Below are 25,115 nucleotides of genomic sequence, written 5' to 3'. Positions count from 1 at the left end.
AATTAGGTCCCAACTATAATTACCTACTAGGAGTAGCTAGTCGGTAGTTATAGTTAGGCCCAACATTTCCCATAGACAAAGTGTTTTTTGTTTTGCTAACAAGTTTTGCGCCGTTTGAGGAAGCTTCATGAAAATGTCAAAACTAGTGTGCCAATTACTTCAGCTGCTGTCTGGAAAGTTTTGGGGTGATTAGTCAAGCAGGGGGTAACAAAAAGGGGGTCCTAAAATGCTTTTTCCCCCATGCAATGTCTATGGGGGATTTTGCAGTTTTTAGACACAACTACAGCTCGAACGGCTGAATGGAATTATACCAAATTTGCGATAAAGGTAGATCTTGATTGAGAAAGAGCCGTTTTTGTAGCTTAGTGTAAATCGGTTCAGTAGTTTAGGAGTTATTAATGAAAAATATATAGATATCTAGGGACGCCATAACCCGAAAGGAAAGTTGGAGCTGCCATCTTGTTCCTTTGCTGTGCTCCCGGGGAGAAAACATGTATAAAAACATAAATTAGGGGTCAGGATAGAGGTATCCTGACCGCAAAGGACATATGGAGGGTTCTCTGAGGGTCTACTCATAATAAGAAATCCCTTTTTCTTTTTTTGTTGGCCGATCCGCGGATCCACCATGGCGCACAGCGTGATCCCCCAGAGTAAATCCGCAATGGATCCGGAGCCCAATGGAAAAAAACCTCACTTACTCATATATCATACCTCGGTTGCACACAGCCAAAGGCTGTGCGCAGCGTGGAACTGGGTGCAAGCAGTGGGGTTGGCTGCAATGCCCTGTGGCCAGCACCCACCCAACACGACAGAAGGCCATGTGTGGTGGTGGGTGTATTAACATATTATTAATTATATAAAACTTTACATTAAAAATAGAAATTCACTTAAAAAACAAAGATTACAGCAATGTGGTAGTTTGGTTGACATTTTACCCACACAAAACCAAAGAACTCCAGCAGTTATAGTTATTCTTGTGGTTGTACTTATCTCAAGAAACTATAACTCATGCTGTTAAGTAACTTTAGGTCACAAGTTATAGCTTATTAACATAAGTATAACTATAACTGCTGAATCTGTATTGTTTTGTGTGGGTAAAACATGAACCTAACTACAACGTCCATGTAATCTTTGTTTTTTTAGTGAATTTATAGATGTAACCTACTGGCGGGCGGCAGTAACTATTTATAGGTAGGATCTAGTTTCCATAGGAAGAGCTTTTTTTGCTTGTGCCACCATCTGACAAAGCTTCACCAGATTTTCACACCTAGTTTGCCACTCATTTCAGCTGTCTTAGAAGTTTTGGGGTGATCCGTCAAATGAGGGGGCCAAGAAAAATGGAGACCCAAAATGCCGCACTTTACCATGCAATTTCCCATGGGTTTATTAGACTCGATTACAGTCCAAACCGCTGAACAGAATTACACCAAATTGGGCATAGAGCTAGATCTTGCTCCGGAAAGAGTCCCATTGAAATTTGGTGTAAATCTGTTCAGTAGTTTTGGAGTAATTAAAGTAAAAAGATTTAGGTATATCTAGCAATGCATATTCATGCCAGATCCGCGGATCCACGCCCCAACAGCAATGTTGTGATTGATTTGCTGCAACCTGAGAGGAAAGATGGAGTCGCCATTCTGTGCATCTGGACTCGGTTCCCATTTAGGAAAATAACATTTAGAAGTGATAGAAGGGATCAGGGTAGAGGTACCCTCACCCCATGGGACTGTTGGAGGGGTTTGTGAGGGACACCTCATAGGCAAGGTGTTATCCCCAAAGTTTTGGGTTTTTTTTGAGCATGCAAGGGTCTGCGGATCCACTGCTGTGCTTAGCACAACCTCCTGTGTGCTCTGCAGCAGATCTTTGGATTCAGTCCCCAATTTAAAAAAAACATACAACCACAGACCCACACACCTACTCATGCACTCTCTCACACGCCCTCGTACCCACACACACACACAACCACTCACACACCCACCCACAAGGCTACTCGCACACCCACTCATGCACCCACTCAGACCTACAAAACCACTCACACAGCAACGTACAGACCCACAGTCACTCACAGACCCACACAGCCACTCACACACCCACACCACCATGCACACACCCACTCATACAGCCACTCACACACCAGCTCAAAGACCCATAGAACCACTCACACGGCCACCCACAGATCCACACAGCCACTCCTCCCTACACACCCACACAATCTCACCCACTCATTGACCCAAACAACCAATCACACACACACACACACAGGCAATGATACACTTCTAGGAATTGCAATAGCATATGTCTGTATTAAATGTGATGTTTTACAATTGATTGTGTGCTTTTGATTGGGAACAGATCCTTAGATCTGCCATAGATCGTCCCGCAATATAACTGGCAGACCCTTTTTTGTCCGAGGATTTGCTGATTCAAAAAGTGAATTAAAAAATGAGACTTGGTTCATTGTATTTATAGAAAGACTTAATAAGTCACCTTACTTTAGTTTTGGGATTTTTAGTTTTAAAATATATAATAAGAATGAATGTGTGAATAAAATGCATTTATAAACTTGTGAAAATGTATATGAGATAAATTGAACTTATGGGTCAAATTGTAGTACAATTCATATTAAAGAATATAGTGAAATGCACACAGAAAAAAATAAAGGTTACAAGAAGATTATAATTAGGAAATAGCATTAAAAACTGTAGAAATTCACTGAAAAAAACAAAGGTTACGGAGAGGTTATAGTTTGGTTCACATCTTACACACACAAAACCATAGAAATTCCACAGTTAGTTACCTGAGCTAACTATAACGTACCACCTCGCAGTGCACTGCTTATGACCTCTCATATTACATCAATGATGACATAGTAGTCAGCTACATCACTGATGACATTGATTTTTATATATATATATATATATATATATATATATATATATATATATATATATATATATATATATATACACACACACACATTCCGCTCAAAAGTCACCAAAAATCCAAGTCACTCGCGAGCGGGTGCGTGCGTGACATCGTGAGGGTGAATTCACGTAAGAGTACCAGCTTGCTTAACAAAAGTCTGCACTCACAGGAAGGAGGATTATAAATATATTCTATTGAGTTGCAAATAAACAATTTTTTTTATTTGCATCTCCATAGATTACATTTATAATCATCCTTCCTGTGAGTGCGGGCTTCTGTTAAGCGAACTCGTTATATATATATATATATATATATATATATATATATATATATATATATATATGTGTGTGTTGGACCTCTGCAAGACACCATCTGGCATAGCCTACAGTTTAACTAAAACAGTGATGGCAACAAGACGTGGGTCTAATTCCATGCAGTCAAGTGTAAGCCATTCAACGGCAGGTGAGTTGTTTGGCTTAAGTGACCAGATTGAAGGCCTCAAACATGTCTGTTTAGTTTTTTCTGAAGTCACTTAGTGCATCTCAAGTGCTTGCTGAACCAGTGCAATTTATATTAGTGCTCTTTGATCATCTTAAACAAAACTGCAAGAACAATCTAAGCATACTGCTTTCACTAAATAAGCTGCCTCAATACATCATTGGTTTCTTTCATTCCCAGACTAGGAAGATTACTTTATTTGGTAAATATTGTTACTTGCATCTGTAAATAGAAATTTACTCAAAAAAGAAAGGTTAACGTGGATGAATACATAGGTCTTTTAAAACAAATAACATTTAAAAAAAAACAAAAACGAAATTCACCAGTTATATGTAACTGACATAAGTATACTTTGCAGTGCTAGGATGCACTGCTTATAACCACACATATTATATCACTGATGACATCTGAAATCTACAGTAGTCCAAGTTATACTTATAAATGGTGAATAACAGTGTTTTTTGGCATCTAAACATAATTTTATTATTAGAAGGCCCACGTATAACTCCACTTTAAACTTTATTTTCCTAGTGCCTATATGTATGTATATATATATATATATATATATATATATATATATATATATATATATATATAAACCTACTGGCGGTCACCAGTAGGTAGTTATAGTTAGGACCATTTTTTCCATAGAGAAGGCGTTTTTTGTTTTACCAACAACTTTGGCATCACTTGACCAATGTTCGGTACATTTTCAAAACTTATAATTTAGTCGGTTCAGCTGCTGTGTTGAAAGTTTCAGGGTGGTTTGTCAAGCAGGGGCCGAGAAAAAGGCTCAAAACAGTTTTTGCTATATCAATGGGATTTTTCAAATTTTTGTACAAGACTACAGCCAGACGGAACTACACCAAATTTGCCAGAAAGCTAGGTCTTGGTCCAGTAATCATGCTTTTTGTGATTTGGTGTAAATCTGTTCAGTAGTTTCAGAGATATTAAAGATCAACAAATATAGATGTCTAGGGACGCAGATCCAACTGTCGCTGTGCTGATATATTATTGCCTGCCAACACTTTAAAAAGCAAGTGCTGGCAGCCATCTAGGGACTAAAAGTGAAAAAAAGAGAAAGAGCCAGGATAGGGTCACCCTGAGCCCCTAGCCATGGTCTAGGGTTCCCTTATGGACCCAGCCAAGGCTAAAAAGCATTTAAAACAAAAAGTGTCAAGAAAATCTGCGGACCTGCATTTTTTTATTTTTTATTTTGCTCCTGGGTGGGCCAGGGGCATTGGGGGGTTGAAAGAGGAGGGGGGCTCACGGGGCCCCCCGCCTGAGCTTTTATTAGCCCCAGGGACCACCACCTCCCGAGGGCAATAGCAGAGAAAAATGCAGGGGGCACGCAACCCCCCCAACGTACCACCTCCCCGGAGCAAAACATCAATTTCAAATGGAGGAGGCCCGTATGGCTGCCACACAGTCCTGGGGACCGCCGCCTCCCTGGGTCTAACTGTGAAATGCATGCAGGAGGACTGCATTCCCCCACCAGCCCCAGGACCCTCCACCTCCTGTGGGCAATTTAATCAATTAAAGGAAGGGGAGAAGGGCCCTGCTGGGGCCTTCAGGCTACCTCCGCAGTCCCACTGCGGAGCACCCAGGACACATAGCTGGTCCGCAGTGTCAAAATCAACCCATGGAGAGGGGCAGCACAGCCAGGCCTCCTCCATTTAATTGAAGCAGCGTCCTGGGGAATGGGGTCCCCCGGGCTGAGATCTGCCTGGGGGGGTCGCACGGCCCCCCCCCTCCCCCATTGAATGGAGGTGGGCCCCGTGGGATGAAGTCTCTGGGGCAAAAAGTGGCTGGGAAGGGAGGGGGGGTTGCATGCCCCATGGTTCTCCCTTTAAATTGCTAAGAGTACGCAAATGTGCAAATCACCTTGAAGGTGCATCCACTTGTCCCCGCACCGTCTACCTTAGTAGTATGCATTTACCTTACCCCCTTTTGGCAGGTAATGGACAGCTTCCCAAAGGGCTCCCCCAGTGCGTTTTCCAACGATTTTGATGGTGCATTCTTGATCCCGAGGAACATGAGGATATCTCCGCAAAACACAGAAGCACTTACTTCATATAGATAAGAGGAAGGACCCTGGTTTGGTGAAGATTTACATCTTTGTAGTCTCGCTGGCCTCCCTATAGGAGGATTCATGTTATCAGAGAATTATGGAGAAAGATGCACACAGAACATGCACATTGTCAAATGCACACAAGGTCACTGGTGACATTTCCTTGTGCTCCATTACACAGCTGTAGTGTAGAAGACACACTAGACATTTACCCAAGGAGGCAGAAAGAACTCCACTTGGGTAGATAATTCATGCAAAGCTGTAGACTCTTGGATGGAAGAGCAGGTTAGGTTCCTTTGTGTCAGAATCACTCACACAACTACTGACACACAGACACTCACACAGACCCACTCAGACACTCATGCACCCAGACACAGATCCACTTACACACTCATGCACCCACTGACAGACCCACTCAGACTCACTCACAGACCCACATAGACTCTCATGCACCCTTCTCAGAGACCCACTCATATTCACGCACCCACTCACAGACCCACTCAGACTCTCACAAATACACTCAGACTCACAGAGACACTCTCACACCCACAGTCACACCCATAGACACCATCTCACACATATTCTCACACCCAGAGAGACAGGCCCTGCAGCAAACTCCCGCCCCACAAGGCCAAAGGCCATGCACAGTGTCAGTGAATTTGTGCAGGATCTGTAAATCATTAAAAGAAAACATGCACATTCTCCGGTGGGGAGGGGTGTGGCGGGGGACTGGTGTAGCCTAATTATAATTTGAGGGGGGGCATGTGGCCCGCCTCCCCTGACTAAAGTCGGCTCCGGGAAACCCATCCCCTAGAATATGTTCGCTTTTCAAAAGGGGAGGGGGCAGGTGGACCCCTTTCCGAGGCCAATTCTGACTACAGGCACCCCATCTGCCAGGGCCTGGCCGAATATGAAAAGGGGGGCCCTGAGCCATTCATGACCCTGGGTACCCCATCACCCAAGCTTGGCTCATTTGCTATGTCCTGGGGTGCCCACCCCCGGGACATAGTGATTTCCCACCCGTAGGGAGCAGCCTGTTTTAGTTGCTCCCTGCAGGCGCAAGCAATACTGGCTCCTGTTGGATGCGGTGAGCCGGCTGGGGTTGGGGCACAACAGTGTTGTGGGTGCCCTAGTTGGTCACCGGGGCACCCACCGTTTGCTGGCTGGGCCCCAGGGGATGAGGTCCCCGGAGCCAAAATCAGCCTGGCGAGGGGGGGTCACGTGCCCCCTCCCCCATATTGTTGGACCCCAGGGGATGGGATCCCTGGGGCCAAAATCGGCCTGGGTAGGAGGGCCACCTTCCCCTTCATGTAAAAAAAAAAAAAAAAAATGCACTGGGGCTCAGGGGATAAGGGCCCTGGGGCCAAAGTTGGCCCAGAAGAGGAGCCACATATCCCACTCCCCAAAAAGATTGCAGCAGGCACCGGCCCAAAAGGGGCCCGGAGAGAAGGACCATGTGCCTTCTCCCCCCAAAAAATGTGCAGGTCCGGGGGGAGGGGGTCACTGAGGCCGAAATTGACCCTCGGATGGAGGCTGTCTTACTTTTAATTAATGGGACGGATGGGGTCCCCAGGGCCTATTAAGGCTTGGGGAGTGACGCCCTGGAGGAGGGGTCCCCAGGGCTTTTGAAGTGTTGGAGTAAGGGGCTGCCCTTCCCTTTAATTTTAATAGTGGCCCTGGGGGTGGGGTCCCCAGGGCCTAGGAAGGCTTGAGGAGAGGGGCTGCAAGGCCCCCTCCCCTTTAAAATATACATGGCCCCGCGGGGTGAGGTCCCCATGGCCATAAGAGGTTCGTGGAAGGGGGCTATGTGCCCCCCTTCTTTAAAAATGAAAAGGTCTTGGGACCCCCAGGGCCAGGCTTTGTTGCACATGGCCGAAGGCTGTGTGGAGTTGTGACTACCTTTAGGAGGGTTGGCCACAAGGTCTGGCCACAAGCCAGGCCTTGTGGCCAACCCCCAACTGCGCATGGACAAAGGCCTTGTGCAGTGCAGGGTTGGCGGCATGTGTGGGGGTGGACGCAGGGCCTAGCCACAAATCCCTATACACATATATAGAACTCCTAAAGCCTTAAACACACGCACACACACCCTTATCGAAATCACAAACATTATTTTTATGTATTTATTTAAAAAACGGATTATTGGTTTTAATATTCCACTGTCATTTTCTGCATCGTATTAGGCAGTTTCACAGTTTCTTATAAAGTATTCAGTTCATGATCACTTTCAGTCTATAACCCATTTTCCGTTTAGGTTTATCATTCTCTGGTTATGCTTAATGTAATCTTATTCAGTTAAACTTTAGGTTGCCTTCCTCTAAACAACAAACAGGACCACATGCTTTAATTCCCTAACATTCCTAGCTTGAACATTTTCTGCAATTTATTCCTAGTGTTTGGGTGTAGTCCAGATGGTCGTCCCCACCTTTTTGTACAGTGTTACTACTTTCTTACTTATTTTTCTGAGTGATGGTTTGGTTAAGATAACAATGTACCATTACCTTGGGTGGTCCTGCCTTCCCATTATATGCACTAGTATCATTTTACTAAGTTTTACTTATTCTTTCCTACTCTCATCAAAGGAGACAAATACCTTATCTGTTGCAGTACCTGTCTTTCCTCTAACTGCAGAGCAACATTCTTGTTTGTAGACCATTGTTCTTCATCCTTTCTCAATTTAATGTACTGGAAGGATTTATCACTTTCCAGCGTATCGCTATGCTGTGTTTTGCCAAACTTAAGGCCAGGTTAATGAACTTCCTACCAGTTGTTTTTGTTTGAGACAAGAAGCAAGCCCAAAAAAACGACTTTCTAGTGTGAGCAAATCGTCTCCGTTTAAGGGCTGTTCCAAGTGTGTTGTCACCTTTCTCCAGAGTTGACTGACTTCTGGCCAGTCCAAGACCATGAGAAGAAATCTACGTACACATTTACACGTCTGGGATAACATATTGTGTTAGTTTCTATCAACTTAATGATTTTCTTATGAGTTATATTTTTATTGAGATACAACTAGTGACTATTGTAAGCTGCACTTTGAAAAAAACAGCTTTTTCAAGCTAACTACCCCAGAATAAACACGAGGCATCATAGAAGTTTTGGGGGCCTGAGCTAAATGTATTTTGAGGGCCCCTGTTCAGAATAGCTTTCAATTTCTGAGCCAATTTCATCTTTTTCATGCCCTTTTTGGCCAGGTCACTGACAGTGCAGACAAGACCTAGGCTGCTACTGCAGGTACGGTGCCCCTGTCCCCCATTCTGCAGATATTGTTGATTATGGCTAGACATTACAACACAGTGAAATAAAGCAAAACTAATCTCAAAACTCCAAGCAAGCTATTGTCCCAGTGCAGGTCTCTCCTTGAGTTATTACCTGAAAACAGAGGGTTCCAGCACTTATTCTCAACTGGGACACACACAACCTACTTGATATTAAACAGGTGATCCCATTATCAGGGTGGATGTCAAACTCTGATATCAAGTAGATGTAGTGTGTGCCTTTACTTGTTGTCCACAGATGTCCTTTCACATTTTCCTAGATATTGCAATACCTGTGGCATAGTATTAACTGGCAGTTTTAGTGGGATGGGGAGAGAATGTTACTAGAAAAAATAGGGGAAGGGAATAACTAATGAGACCAATCTTGCAGACTACTTCATTTGCTAGTGGAAGAGCTAGAGAATTTATGATCTAGACTTGGAGTGCTGAACTAACTGATGAATACAAGAAAAGATCATCAGCAAAAAGAAAAGGAGGGCTGAGGACCAATTACACCAAGGGCAAGAATAGAAGGTTTCAGTTTACATTGATTGATGGGGAAAACACACACTCGGACTTGGAAAGGGAGATATACACACAGTGAGCTGCAGGCTTTTCAGAGGAAGGGAGATCAGAGGTACGGAAAGGAGGCAAGTAGACGTTCAGAGCAAAACAAGGTAGGCAGATATATAAAGAAATGGAGGAAATGGCAGAGCATACAAGAAGGTGAAGGAGATCAAGGAGATCATGTGTTCAGAGAAGGGGAGGAGAAAAATAGCTCCAACAGCTAAAGGTAGAAGAAATGTAGAGGGCTAAAGTAAAGGACAGAAGCAAGGGTGGATGAAGCATGTCAGGGAATCAGAAGTAGATGTTAAAAAAATGGGAGGTTTATTTATAAAAACTGAAATAGAAAGATGGAGTCAGAGGGTACGGAAGAGGCAACCGATCAGAAAAGAAGACCAGAAAGTCATGAATAGGTAAGAAGCATGAGGGTGTACCGGGAAAGGAAAAGTGATGGGGTGCAGAGGAACTGGTAACTGCAGACAAAGACACTTCTGTAGCTGTAACAAATGAAATTGGCTCTTACCATCCCATCAAAGAAGTCCTTTTCTTTCAGAATCCTCCAGCCTAACTCTGAGAGTAGCACATCCACTAGCTCATCACTGTTCCTCCCCTCAGACACGGTGATCCAATGGTCATGTCCTCCAGGAAGCACCTCTGCAGAACCAAAATAACTCAGTGTTGATGTTAAAAGTGGACCCCTCCCTTTCAAAAGTAAGATTATTCTTTATAGTACAGGTTTGTTTAAGTTTTGAAGTGTGCACTATACAGCTAAACAACAATGGTAACATGAATTCTTGGTCCTATTAGAAAACATTATTTTAGAAGTTGTGAATCTACTTAATGTAGGCTTCTGGGTAATTTTCTGACTTTTATGTGATTCACAAAAATACCTGCCAGAATAAATGGAAATTTACAATTGTATATTTCCAAGAATACTCCATTTGCCTTACGCATACTCTTGTGGACTGGCCAAATAACAGATGATGGAGGTTGCCTTTGGTGTTACGCCCTTGCAAGAACAGCGGACTGGTATGTGGAAATGTTTTAGACTTGAGGGACATAAGTACCAATTCAGTAGGTTCTTATAGTGCCCCTCAGCTTAATATATTGTGTACACTCATGGAAGCTCCCAGCAGATGTATCCCTGCTGAATATCTTCAATCCAACAACATTCCCCCACGCCACCAATGAGATTTTAAGGTAATTGTGGGGACTGAACGTACAGACTATGTATGACACAGGAAATCTGGTTCAAGAAACATCTGCTGAAACAGACCCATAATTGTTGACCCATGCAAACTAAAGCAGGATTGTACCAGCAGTTTCTCACTTTCCTACCAGTTGCCACCAAATGATGCAGGTAGAGTGCACAAACAGAGGGAGTAAAAAGTGCAGCCTCTGGCCAACTGGAGACCAGTGGAAACCCCACACTAATCACTAAAACTAAGCCTACAGAGGGTGCTTTAGGCAATTGGTCCAGGGAGGCACCCTTGCCACTGGGCTTGACCTATGGCCATTGTGCTGCCAGAGGGTGCCGCCATCCTTTAGACTGCCATCACCCTCATGGTGAAGAGAAATGAAATATTAAAGAGGCTGGTGCTGCAAACGGATCGATGCAGAATACAGACAAGGAAGCACCCTGCACAATAGCCATGACTTCACCAGTGTACTCACTCCCCAGGCTATGGGACATCACCTGTGAACTGGGAAGTCTTAAGCCTGAGAAACTGAAGTATTGATGAGTAGTACGGTCTGGTGCATAGTGCTGAGAACTTTTTGTATGCGGACTGATAATTAAAAAAGTTGGAAAAAGTTTGCACTGTGTGGACAGATGGCTAAATGTACAAGTGGTGTGATTAGAGAGTGGGTGTTGCACATCCAGAATTCTGAGGATGTTAATATATTGAAAGTTAGGCCCTCATTAGGACCCTGGCGGACGGCGGTATTTTGGAGAAAAGTACTGCCAACAGGCTGGCGGTACTCTTCCCCAAAATATGACATTGGCGGTTTGGCTTAAGCCAAACCACCAATGCACCACTCCATCCACCAGGGCAGAAACAGCCTCTGGGCTGGAGACTTCAGTCTCTAGCCAGACAGCCATCACGGTTGCACCCGCGGGATTATGACCCCGCCTATCGCCATGGTTTTCGTGGCTTCCTTACCGTCATGAAAACCATGGCGGTAGACACTATCAGTGACAGGGAATTCCTTCCCTGTCACTGATAGGGGTCTCCCCTGCCCCTCTCCCCAGAGCCCTCCCCCACCCTCCCACTCCAGACCTCCATGACATACTCACACATTCATGCAACATCATACACACACTCATACCCACATTCACCCACGCATGCATACATCCATTCACACACACTCACATACATACCATACTGTGGGTGCGACATACACACACACACCAACGCATTCAGACAACACAACATACACGTACACCCACAATCATGCATGCACACATGCATTCCACACGCCACACACCCGCATGCACGCACACACAAACATACACCCACACTTCCACACACAACACCACCCACCCCCTCCCCTGTTAGAGCACCCGACTTACCTTATTTCAGGGGGTCCTTCGGCAGGAGACAGGATGGGGCGCTGCTGCCAGCAGCAGCGTCCACCAGGAGAACACCGCCAGGCCGTATAATGGGTCATGATACAGTATGTGGTGGCCTACTGATGTGGCGCTGCTGCTAGCAGCAGTGCCAACTTACCACCGACTGCCGCCTTGGCCGCAGCTGGAATACCACCATCCTTCTGGCGGAATTCCGGCTAGGGTCATAATATGGCAGATGGTAGGTAGCCGCGGCGACGGTGTTTTGGCGGCCGTCGCCATGGCGGCAGGCGGTCAGTACCGCCAATGTTTTAATGAGGGCCTTAGTCTATTATCTGCATGTGAGGAGAGCTGTCCAGGAGGCACAGGTGATTCCTGATTGCTGGACTCCTATTATTATTCTCTATGTCTTACTGAATTCTACCAACAACGGTTTTGATGACTGCCCAGTACAATGTTTTGGTTGTATACTTGCTTGTATTAAATGGAAAAATGCAACACATTATTTTGCCATTACAAAACCAAAGGATAACTTTTTGTTTGCTTTCATCACATAGTGGACCATCTGTTTTGAAGTAGATGTGTCCGCTATCCCAGGACATATCCTTGCTCAGTCATTCCCACACTCCCACGTACCTGCACATTTCACCCAATGGGGCCGTGGTGTGGAGCTGCGCTCCAGCTGTGCAAGATTGGTGCAGAATTCATCTCGTTGCTGGAGAAGCTGCTTGTTGAGGTCCAGTAGTATTTCATGCTCCTGCTTCAGTTTGTCGAAATCACTCTGAAGCACCTCAGCCTACAATATCACACCAGGAGAGAGAAGCAGCATTGACACCAGGTGTAACCATGTTCAGTGTGAAACTGCAGATGAGTTGCTGATGAGGATAGCTACTGGCCTGTTGTAAAGTGTGGTAGAATAACACAGCTGCTGTAGGTCGAACCCAACCCCCCCCATATGTACAGTCAAGGGAACCACAGTGTTTCCTATGGCAGAGCCTTAGATGCATCCAGTACTGGAAACCTTTGGTTGGTAGCCCATCTGTCACAGGGCAGCCGACAAACGAAACCTTGGACAAAAAGAATGTTACTTATACCGGGAAAAAAATCCCAGTCCATCAGGTATGCTGCTTTTTTGCTTTGCAGAAAGAAACCATGAAAACTGTTGAGCAGAGCCATGAGAAAAAAACCTTTGTGAAATTACAAGCCCCAGGGACTCGGCTGCCAAACCTTGTATTCAAATGAGCCTAAGGGTTCTAGTGTCAGATGAGGATACTTTGCAAAGAAACCTTGAAACATTTCAGTTCAGCTTCCCCAGATGAACGACAGAGTTACTGGTGAGGAACAAGAACACAGGAAAACGAAGTTCATTTGTGTGGGTGTGTGCTTGTCTAGTTACCGTAAATACCCGCATAAGATGTTAACAAGAACACATTTTATAAAGCATGATTTCTCTTTCCTCTTTAAACTCTTTATAATTTAGGCACAAAGGAGAAAATAAAAATAACAAACACAACAGATTGTGCTTCAGGGAGCAGTTTGCTAAGTTGGTGCTGATTGTGAACTAAAATGTAAAACTCTACTAAAATGGGCAGAAGGGCTCAGACTTTTGCTGCAGTCTACTACCCACGACTGCTTTGGGAAGACCAATCGTTCAAGTGGCTGACGTATAAGCATGTAAGTGACTGGTGTGAAGATCAACTTGTTCACTCAGTCAATGAATTTCCCTACTTCGGAGATTGTCAACAGAATCCTGATGTCATGTTGTAGTTGGGAAACCTTTTAATGGGAATTGGATGAGCTGTAACACATGAACCGCCTATGCTGTGGCCAGATGTGTCTGAGAGGAGTCTAATCAAGGTGATCTCCTTTCCTCAATTAATCTGAATCGAGCATTAACCCAATTGCAAGTACAGGGCTTCAACATTAATCACTCAGAGCCACCCACAAGCTTTTGAGAGTAATTTCCTCACCCACAAGTATGGGTCACCTTTTAGCACCAACGCTAGAATGGTGGTGACGATGCTAGGAATAAGTGCACAGATATTAGCTGTTCGTATTGGAGTTCCGAATAACCCTCCGTATAAACTATTAAAATGAAGTAAGCCATTCATGGCCAGGGGCACCCTATTAAACACAATTTCCTCATTCTCCTAAAATTATCCTTTTTGATAAATCATACCAACGTATTCATAAACTGCTTTCTGTAACTGCTCTCCGTTGAGTATCAAACAAAATTACAACACTTCTGCCCAACATACTCAGCCCAGTTTTACTGATATTATTAAACAACTTGTTAGTGCTGCAATACTGACTACCTTTGATTAGATGTCTATGCAAACCTTTTGGTGTAAAATCAAGCAGCACTAAACCATCATATTTGGTGGTTATCCTTCCCTCTGTAAATTCTCACTACTGCTTGGGAATAGTTAAATTAGGGGGGGCAAGGACACAGCTCTTTAGTTATCTATTTAATCAAAGAATATTGTTATTACAATTGATCCATCTGTTTTAATGTTTCAATCTTCGATTAAAGTCAGGATAAGCAGTTATATTATGCCCTTACACAACCTATGTTCAAAAATAAATTTGTTTTAGTTGCTGTCATTAATATTGGGATTTGTTGATCATTGTGATTGAGTCAACGTGCTATGCATAGTTTTCTAAGTAGCACTGAGAATCACTCAACTGGGATGGTCTCTTCGACTTTAGGGTTGGTAAGCTCATCGAATCAGAGCTTTTCTGTGACATGAAACCAAAAACTATTCATATTTTTGCATATCTCACATTAAATGAAAAAATGAGAATAGAAAACATGTTCCAGTTATTTTACATTCTACAAAGTAATAAAAAAAATTTTTTTGATAAAGTTCTCATATGGCACAATAAATGTTGGCAAAGGGAGGAAATATTATTGTGGCCAAGGGAAAAGATAACTAAACTGTGTGCAAGTTCATTATGATGTTTAAACTTGAGGACTGAAAACGCCAAATCAGGGCTATCCAATATTAAGCAACTGGAGCAAAATATAGAACACAAGAAAGGGTTGCGCCCTTCATTGGAATAACGGTTCATTAACTAAAGACCGAAACTGAAGTGGTGTCTACACTAAAGGAAGGATTCTTGTAATATCTGTAGGTGATCCTTTAATTCCAGATTCATAAGCATGGGATTATCAAAAACTGATCTATAGCTTTTATCGCTTGACATGAATCCATGGTATTCAACTTTAAATGTTTTAAATGTCATTCCTGGGGTCACTAATTATTTCTAAGTAGCTTTGCCTTGTAAGGACTTTTATTTAGTGATTCAGTGTAATAAGTCACTATTTCGTCCCAGGCTGTTCTACATTTATTAACTAAACTATAAATTCAATCTTAATTCAAGATATCACCTCATCAGGATTTCAAGACATAAGCCTGAAGTACCTTTCTGGTGTTATCGCTAAAAGTCGAACATTCTCTCTGCTAGGGACTAAACAAGGGGTGCCCAGGATAGGATCTGAAGCACCGTTTAGATCCACTGCTTCTTAGGCAGATATCCCAATAATCTGCCACAGATATGGCCCTTCACGACCTACACAAGCCATACAATGTTAAAACCCTTCATTTGGTTAGATCTAATTTCCACAAAGATTGCATATTCGAAGTTTGTAAATGCTTGCGTCACATATTTTGTTCCTGTTCTAGTCAATTAAATGTTGTTGTCTGCACACAGACATCCAATACTGCAAGAATTCAGGGAGAGAACCAGGCATTGGTCTTATCCTACTTAGAGCCTTTCTGTTGTCGTAGACAATGAAGCTGGTTTTGGAGATGGTGCGAGGTGCAAGGGGAACAAATGGAGATGCATCAGGGTGGTGTAATGAAGTCATATTCCTTTAGGCACTTAATGAGGCATGCGTTTGTGTGTAGGATGCCTTTAAGGTGGGGCCACTAGGGAGGCCGTGAAGCCCTGAAGCAGAGAGCTGCCACCAGCAAGATGTCTCCCCTTGCCATCCCAAACTATCACAAATAGCAGTCATACCTATCTGGCTGACAAACACTACTGCAGTGGCCCTCTTGCTCTCTGGTACAGGCCAAACACAGAAAAGGGTTATCTTGGGTGAGTACAATACCTCCTTTTGGTACTTATTTGAATTTTGATGCTGTTATCAGTGAGTAGAGTCTAAGGGGTTCCATGTAGAGGTTTGAGGTGACAGGGGGCAAGACAGAACCCTGAGGAAATCAGCAGGTCAAATGGATCTTCTGGGACCTGGATGTAGCCATGAAAGTGTACTGTTGTCAGTTGGATAGGGAGAAGGGGAATCTTTAAAGGATTTAGCCAGTGAATCTCATTTGAGATGAGGATGTAATGATAAAGGGTATCTTCTCAGATCCTCAAGCTCATTGTAAGATCATGCTTCCGAGGTGTTCGGTTCATATTCCATGTGCTAACGTTTTAATTCAGAAATGTTCCTTTTCATCTATCAAAATTTGAAACCAATGAAATATGGGGCTGGTCAGAACAACATTTGGTTCTATCAACTTGGACCTACTTTGTGGTTTCTCTCTTAAAATGAGAATAAAGGAGTCTTTTTAAGACTTGTGTTTAGCTTATGATGGCAAGAGTTGTTTTACCTAATTTACACAGCAGAAACAGAGGTAAGCATCACGTTGTAAAAGAAGATCCAAATGGGACTGGCTTAGTAAAGAAAAGTGCAGGAGGTTGACTTCAATGTTTTTAGTTACTTTAATGGTAATGTCCTCAGTCTACTGTGAAATATTTAGAAAGCACAGAGTACTAGTTCAAAGGTGTACACATAATGTAAGAAGAATGAAGACAATCTGTGTTCATGACTTGATGACTTACTGCTGTTTGTGAATGAAATGAACTTCAGTGAAAAGAATAAATCAGAACAATAAACAAATAAGCCTGGTGCAAGATTTACTAGCCCAGCTAGAGTCCCAGATCCCACAGCATGTGTTAAGATTGGAGGGGAAGACAGAAGGAAATTGTCTTGCCTTACTGAAGACCTCAGAATATTTTTTCTCGCTTGCTTCATAATCTCTCCTGGGCACCACATCCCCATAGTTCGCTTTCACTGTGTTGAGTTCCACCTGGGTCTTTGCAAGATCACTCCGTGCCATCTTTAAGGCCAGTGCCAACACTGCAGGATCTTCAGATGCCACATCTGTGATAAAGACATATTATTATTGCCCTCCTGTTAAATTTGTTGAGGTACATCTTATTTGCAATGTTTTCTTTTACCTCTGGGTTGTTAGTGCTATAGAAAATAAATAAATATGTTGTGTAATAAGATGTTTGTAAAACCAACTTCAACTAACCCTGATTACCAAAGAATGGACATTTTCAGAGCCAATCATTATTTAGCTTACTGTGTTAAATCTGCAATATTTCCCTTATTTATTTCACATTTTTACAAAGAGGCACTCAGGCAGGATGGTATTGGCACACTGTACAGTGACACAACATGAAGCCGAAAAGCAACTGCTTCCATGGAACTCATAATGAAATAATCGTAAATGCACGCAAATATATGTAGATACTGAAAAAGTCCTCCACAATCTCTGCAGATTAGAGTTCCTGGAATAGTTCTGCCAAGGATGCATACTGAGTAAAAAAAGAGAGCAAGCAAAGAAAGAAGAAAAATGTTACAAAAGAGAGATCGCAAAATGACACTAAGGAGAATTCCATAAAACAGCCCGGGGAAACAAAGAAGAATTACACATTTTAGATTTCAATGAAAAAGCAAGGGGAGCCATCATGTGGCAAGCTTGTGGGAGTGTGATAGAAAGGGTAAAGGGGTAACACGAGAGAGCAAACTAACAGGAAAAAGAAAGAGAAAAGGGGAAAGCAAACCAAGTGTAAGAGAAAGAGGAACCAAGGGAACTAGAGAAGGAGTAGACTAATGGGTATAGATGAAGTTAATACTTTGAGTACAAACGAGAGAGAAGAGGGGAGCTGAATTTAAAATAGGGAGCGTAGGTTAAGAGAGAAGAGTAGGTGTGCTTGGATAGAGTTTAAAATTTGAGTAGGAAAAGAGAAGCTGTTGAAAGAGTAGGAGGTATGCTACAGAGACTGAGTAAAAAGGTTTTTCTAAACAAGAAGGCACTAGTAAGGATAGAGTTTAATAGATTAAGTGGGATAATTGGGGTGTCTCCATAAATAATCGGGGGAGGGGCTACATTTTGTATTGCTCCATTGGCCAGAAAGGTCACAAGTTGTTTTATCAGATTGAGATCTAATATTATTTGAAGGCCATGCCAATCTCTGAAGGATAGTTCTGTCTCTAAGGCCAATCACTGGTACAAGGGCATTAAACCTAAACATGTAATAACAATATTCATAGCTATTACTGAGTGTTATGCAGTTGTCACCCTAAATAAGTAATAATTCTATATTAAAATGTGCCCGTGCTGACCCTACTGAGAGAGCACGGACAGACATTACAATTGAAACCATAAGAGAAACAGAAAATAATTTACTGAAAATGGCACAGAGGGCTGTCCAGAGAATGGAAAGTGCTCTGTATTTGTGGCAGTTGGATTTTAGCCAGAATGCAGTTTAAAACCACGATGACCTCCTTGAGAAGGCACATATTTTGATCATTAGATGTGGGTGAGTTAATTTAAAGAATCTGGCAATTAGGCAAAAGGTCCAAAACTTATTCCATAGCCAACTCACCTTCCTAGTGGCTGCAAACAATACATACATACAGAGAGGTTGCCCACTTTTTTACTATTGTAATCCCTGTACCTCTTCAGGAATGATTTTAAATCTTATTTGAGGACTCTCAACCATAGCTATTCTGTGGCATGCTTCATCACTGAGTCCTTCTCTAGAATGTAGATCAATCTGGTCAGGCTCTATCTCATTCATGGAGAGAGAACTTTTGTTGGATCTACAAATCTGAATTAGAATTGGCTGACTTAAAACCCTTTTGGCCCTATTTTATTCAAAGGGTCTTTTGCCACATATAAAAAGAGTGTCAGATGTTATTGGAGTCTGTTAATACTCCCACATCTGGGCTGTGGTCTACATGTTTCAGCCAGCTTCTAGCTGCCCCTTGGATCACCCAGCTTTCTCCAGGACCAATGAGATCCCTGTGGTTTTATTGAAGGTTCTTTACAGGTCACAACTTCTGGCGGTATTATGTTGTTTTGGACTGCTACACATTCATACAGTCTAACACATTAATACTATACAAACCACTCTGGGTTTGTATTTGGTTATTTGGCTCCAGGAGATGAAGACCAGAAGCAAGCAACTTCCTGTGCATACCTTTGATGAAAGTATGACTACAAGGTTGTCGGTCTCTAATCCCCTATCAAGTAGTTTTAACCCTAAAACCCTTGACCTGTCTCCTCCCTATCTATGTCCCCAAATCACTGAACCACAACAAAAAGACAAGGAGTGGGAGGTCAATTGTGTGTGTGTTGTGGGATTTATTTACTGGATTTTTCAAACTTTGCCATTCTCGATGTCGCTGGGGATGTGCCAGTAGATGCACCTGGAAAAAAGGCAGAGCAAGTAGGACAGTGAGAGGACGAAGCACAAGAAGGTAACGTGCACGTGACCACTGTAATTTGAGCAGCTGACAGAAAGCTAGAAGTATTCAAGAAAGTATAAAGGCAAGATTCAGACCCTATGGTTATAGACCGGACCAGACCAAGATTTTGTTGTGTCCCAGCCTGATGTAGGGACCCCCATGATTGCAGCCATATTATCAACTAGGAAAGTTTAAGAAGGACAACTGAGGGACTGACTAGAATCAGTGTTTTATACAAGAAAGAAGAGATTTCCCCTAATTCCAATGACTCAGACAACTAAAGACCCTCGTTCTCAACACTGTACACTCTTCTTCACTCAATAGACTACCTCAGCCCCATGGTAAAGTTACTATTAGACTAAAATCTCGATTTGTTAACAGAATAAATGAGTCAGCAGCAAATTATTTACACGCACTTAAGGATGTGTTTGAAAGGTATTTAGGCATTGTCCATCCAAGGGAGATGGCTCTGGAAGCTGTGAGTATTGCTTTTGTGCAGGGATTTTTATGGAAAGTGCAAAACCAACTGATGACTACTTATTGGATGAAAAACTAAAAAGTTGGTTGAACTAGTGACTCTATTAAATTATTGTCCAGCAACCCGGTTACACAACAAAAATTGCAAAATCTAAGCTGATGCCTTTAAAAATGAGAAAATATACAACTGAACATGAAAGGGAGCTCCTCTACAACGGGAACAAGGAGGGGGGGATGAGAGAAAAGGGCGATCTAGAAGGAGGCTTAGGCAATGCAGAGAAGTTCTGGGATGGTCATGGGTTAGCTCTGAGCAGCCTCGACTCTTAAAAAGGGATTTTTCGAACGTTGTTTTAAATGTACCTTATTCATCTTAACTACCTGATTTTATCCAAATCACACAGAATCTGTGCCATGAATACTTGCCCACCTGTATCTTAAATACTTTGACTGATATAGACCAGAAAGGTCCTTATGTTGATTGTATGATCAATAAAAAATCCTTTACCTTTCTCACTGATAGTGGTGTGAGTCTATCTACCCTTTGAGTTTGCTTCACTGCCTGTTGGGTTTGTTCACAGATGCAGTTGGTAGTCCCACATCACATTTCAAATCCTGCTTCCATAAATCTTGTTCCCATCACAGACAAGCATGCATTTCTCTTGAGGTCTACTTCTCCTGCAAATGTGTTGGGTTGTAATATCCTATGTGAATTAAACTGCACATTTTTCTATACACCACAGTCTACCTCAATGTACTGCAGAGGACGAAAGATAAGGTCCTTGCTTGACCTGTTGTGTGAACTGATTGTCTACTCCCTGCTAATATTTTAAAATGTCTTAAGAATTGTGTGAATTACCTTGAACAAGTGCCTTCCACTTTGTGGTTCATGGGTACTAATGATGCAAAATGTATTCTTTCTATTTTATGGTGTAAAGATAAATCCTATGAAAAAGTTACCCCCTATTCCAAAGTGCCCTCTGAAGCCTTATCAAATGAGGCATTTTTGTACCAATAGCTAACAGATGTAATACTTCTATTCTCCTGTAAAAGGCAGGAAAGACCAGTGTGTACAGATTCGTTCAGCACTTGAGGGCTACAATAATGTGGTTATCCCTAGCTTCCCAGTGGACCCCAACACTGCACAATTCTTTCCTGTATCCTCCCTAATACCTAATGGTTCACCCTGGTGAATTTATCTTCCACCTTTTTTTCTATAACCATTCAGAAAGAGAGTCACTTCCTCTTCACTTTCTCATTAAGAGGATCTCAACTGCCATGAAGAAAGCATCCCCAAGGCTAAACGGAATACCCTTCAATGTTTCCCAGTCGTTAATAAAGAATTTGGATATCTTTGTCTTTCCCAAAAACTCCACCTTGCTTCAATATATTGATGATCTTCCTTTTGTCGCTGTTATTTTGGACCAATGCAAAGCTGACTCCATTTATTTATTCATCAAATTGACTTTGGAAATGCATAAAGACTAAAAAGGAAAACTGCAATTTTGCCTTTCCCATTCTCAGTATTTAGGTCATGAGATCTCTGCAAGAAAGAGAAAATCTATCGACTGGGCAGATTACAGCCTTCCATAAGTTTCCTTGTCCAGTAAACAGCCCCCAAATACAAACATTCTTGGGCATGGCTAGGTATTGTAGACCATGGACCCTTGGGTTCGCAGCCATGGTAAACCCTTTGCAGAATTATGTTAAAAAGGACACCCCTAAACACCTGCAATGGTCTAAAGGGGCTGTACATGCATTTGTACCAGTACAACAAGGCCTTGTCTCTGTAAATGCCCCAGAGCATTCCAATTATACCAAACTATTTGCTCCAGTACTTCCCCACACTTTTTAAAACCACAATGCACTTGTCAGTATGACAAACATTTGCGACCTACCTAGCTTTATTGGACATGGGGAGGCTCATTTTTTAATGTAGTAATGCATCTTGTTGTAGGCATTGTTATTTGCAGACCACAATTTCTATTGAAAAGGTCAACAAATGTGCAGATATAATGGGGTTGCCAGGCAAGATGGCAAGCAGGATGCGTTCCTGAGGTGCTCTCCCAAGCCCTCACGAATATTCTGCATTATCCTGATTTACCAAAGCTATTCTGACCTGCTACCTGGGGGGATGGACTCGGGACCCCTTCTCCCCCCACTTCTGTGCTGCACTCAATAGATCCTCTGCTGGTAGGCAGAGCGCAGCCTACCTGGCTGCCGCTAAGGGTCTGTCCTGCCTTTTGGTGCTGCGGGACATACCTGAGGGTTCTGAGCCAAGCCCTCACCTGAGAGGGGCCCTGCTGGTGCTGGGGTCCAAGAAGTGCAAGATGCTGGCAGTGGGGACTGGCGGTGAAGCGGAGGGAGCGACTGACCACGGAGCCTCTATGGGCTGGCCCTGGAACTGCCACACAGGGCTGGTGATGTATGGCGTAATGCTAATGCTGGGGATCAGAGGTGACGGCGGTTTTCCCTCTCTGGGTGTGGCTGCCGGAATCGACCGCCGAAGACGCAGGAGCTTGCGGTAGCGCAGTGGGGGCCCAGCACGTACGGAAGAGCCACGGAGGCAGTGACGGAGGGAGAGAGGCTGGGATAGCCTCACTGATCAGACCTACGGGAACTGAGAGGCCTGCAGTGGAAGCGGAATCAACACGTCTGCTGATGAGACACTGGAGTATTGAGTGTCCAGGCCAGATGGCCAAGTAAGCGCAGGGACAGCGGCTCTGTCCACAGTGCCGGGATGCCTCCGATGGAGGTTGTGTGAACTTGTTGCCAGGCCCTTGAGAGGACTGTGGGGGTTGCTTGGAATGTCTTACAGGCACGGCCAGACAGGCAGCTCAATTTTCATTCCCCACCGGCATCCTGACCCTTGCGGAGGTGACCAGTAGAGGCACTGAATACCACAAGGGGAGTACCACTTATCTGTCAGTACAATGGGTGATCGGTCTCCCTCAGAGCCCACAGTTCCATGGTTGTGGTTCTGTTGGCTGGCAGCTGCTGTGGCGTCCCTCCTCTCTCTGGGGGACTCTCTGGAGGTAGGTGTTGGCAGGTGACATCACCCCCCCATGGGTAAAGTCAAGCCTCAAGGGCTCTGTCAGAGCAATAGAATGGAGCACTACACAATGCCCTAGGTAAGTGGGTACAAGCAGACACATCAAGGTGGCATCTATGGTGATCCGAGTCCAGAATTGTCAGCCGGCAAACCATCGAGAGCAGAACTTTTAGCGGTCATCCAGGGATCCAGAGTCACGTTGGAAGGGAAGTTAGAATCTGTATTGATTGAGGTCAATCTGCTCCGCACATGCTTTAAAAAAAATATTTGTATTGTTTTTTTCAATAACATTCATGCACATGATAACACAGTTAAACAGTTATACAAAGGACAATCACACTGTACGTATTTTCCCAAGCAGGGGACAAAATTGTAAAAAAAAAAATAAAAAAAAAATATATATATATATATATATATATATATATATATATATATATATATATATATATATCAGTACAGTATCTTTCAAATATCATTTCGCCGTATACATCAAACCACTATCATTGCATCTTTGCATACAGTGAGTCAGTTACATTTGTATAATCATGTCACCCCTGCACTGTGCAGGGGTCTGCACTATTTCTAGGCCCTTCATCATTGTTTAGCAGTCCCAAACCATAATAGTCCATTCAGGGGCCCCAAATACTGTGAAACTTGCGGCGCACCCCACTACTGTGGTATGTGACTTTCTCTGTCCCCATGTAGAGGTCAATTCCCCATTTTCATTCTTGGATAGTAGGTGCCTCTGCAGCCCTCCATTGCCTTGTCACTTCTCGTTTAGCCACTACTACACCAAGTGTACTAAATATGAGTTGAGCATGTGGAACATCTGTCATTTGGAATTCCCAATAGAACATTTTTGAGGTCATCCAGGAGTGGGGTATCCAAAATGGCACTAAGCCCAATATACTTGAATGCTGGAGCATCCCCATACTGTGTGCAGGAAATCTGCCTTTGCCACGTGACATCGGAGACAGCACGGGGTGTCTGCTCTAATCATAGTGTACAATCTGTGTCCATCGTAATATGCCCTATGCAGGATTTTAAACTGAATTAAGCACTATCGGGGCTTCCTCCATTTCCCCTACATCTCGCTCCCACCTCTCTCGGAGAATGGTCAGATTATCAGGCATGTTGTTATTTAAAGTTTTGTATGTGAGAAAGATTGCCCCTTTGGCCATCTCCTCCTGGAGTAATCATTCCTCAAGGGGGACGTACACAAGTGTGTTGGTATCAGTCTATCCCTCCGCCCACCATGCATGTCTTAGCTGTGCACATTTGAGAAACTGGGAGGGGTGTAGATTATACTCTCTGCGGAAGGACATCAGGGGCTTGAGTTCCCCCATGCTATCCCTAAATCTGGAGATAACCAATCAAGTCCCATTCCCCGAAGCCACAAAGTTTACTAATTCCTTTAAGCCAAGTACCCCTCCACAACGGTGTTTCCCTTGTGATTTTACGGTGCCAACCAATTGCCTTTGTAGCTTTTTTCCCAGCTATGGTCAACTGTGTTGCTGGAAGCAACTTCTGTATTCTCTACCTCCATAAAGGTAATGGACATGGGAGTGCGGCTCCAGGTACACCCTTTCTAGTTTGTTTGTGGGATCATCCTGTGGTGTATGTGCCCAATCATAGATGGGAAGAAAGTGTGCTGCCCAATAGTAGGCCTCAATTCCTTGGAGGACAATCCCTCCATTATATGGATTACATTGTAAGGTTTTAAGTCCTATTCTTGAATGTCCTCCTTTCCATATCAGGGACCTCACCTACCCATTCATTTTGGTGAATGTGGCAGTTGGTATTAGATAGTATGTGTTTTGAAGGCTATATGGAAATTGGGTAAGGTAATCATTTTAAAAAGGGCCATCTGACCTAACAGCAAAAGAGGTAGGTCCTCCTATCATTCTGCATCTTTCTGGAAGTTGGAAACTATCCTCCCTAGGTTTCGGTTACAGCTCAGTTCTCTGTGGTGTGTCATAAAGGTGCCCAGATATTTAAACCCTTCAGCTGACACCGTTAAATCACAGATTTGTCCCAGTCGCTCTTGTAGACTGAATATTTTTCGTATTCTTCAAGGATTTGAAAAAGCACTGGGATAGTTATAATAGGCTCCGTTCTATATAGAAGGATATTGTCTTCCTAGAGGGAAATATTTTCCTATACGT

At 43.3% G+C, this 25,115-nt stretch overlaps 1 protein-coding gene across 1 annotated transcript in view; it reads right to left on the bottom strand.

Annotated features, from left to right (window-relative positions):
- Nucleotides 1–25,115, bottom strand: part of TSNAXIP1 (translin associated factor X interacting protein 1) — a 340,170-nt gene that overhangs the window by 95,247 nt on the left and 219,808 nt on the right. Inside the window, exons 8-10 of the mRNA XM_069217569.1 lie at nt 16,876–17,045; nt 12,512–12,671; nt 9,830–9,960 (exon numbers count right to left, since the gene is read on the bottom strand). Coding sequence (XP_069073670.1) covers nt 9,830–9,960; nt 12,512–12,671; nt 16,876–17,045 — 461 coding nt within the window. The remainder of the gene's footprint in view (nt 1–9,829; nt 9,961–12,511; nt 12,672–16,875; nt 17,046–25,115) is intronic.

Source organism: Pleurodeles waltl, chromosome 12 (genome assembly GCF_031143425.1).
Source record: "Pleurodeles waltl isolate 20211129_DDA chromosome 12, aPleWal1.hap1.20221129, whole genome shotgun sequence".
NCBI lineage: Eukaryota > Metazoa > Chordata > Amphibia > Caudata > Salamandridae > Pleurodeles > Pleurodeles waltl.
Note: the sequence above shows the minus strand (reverse complement) of the source record. Positions and strands in the feature narration are given on the sequence as shown.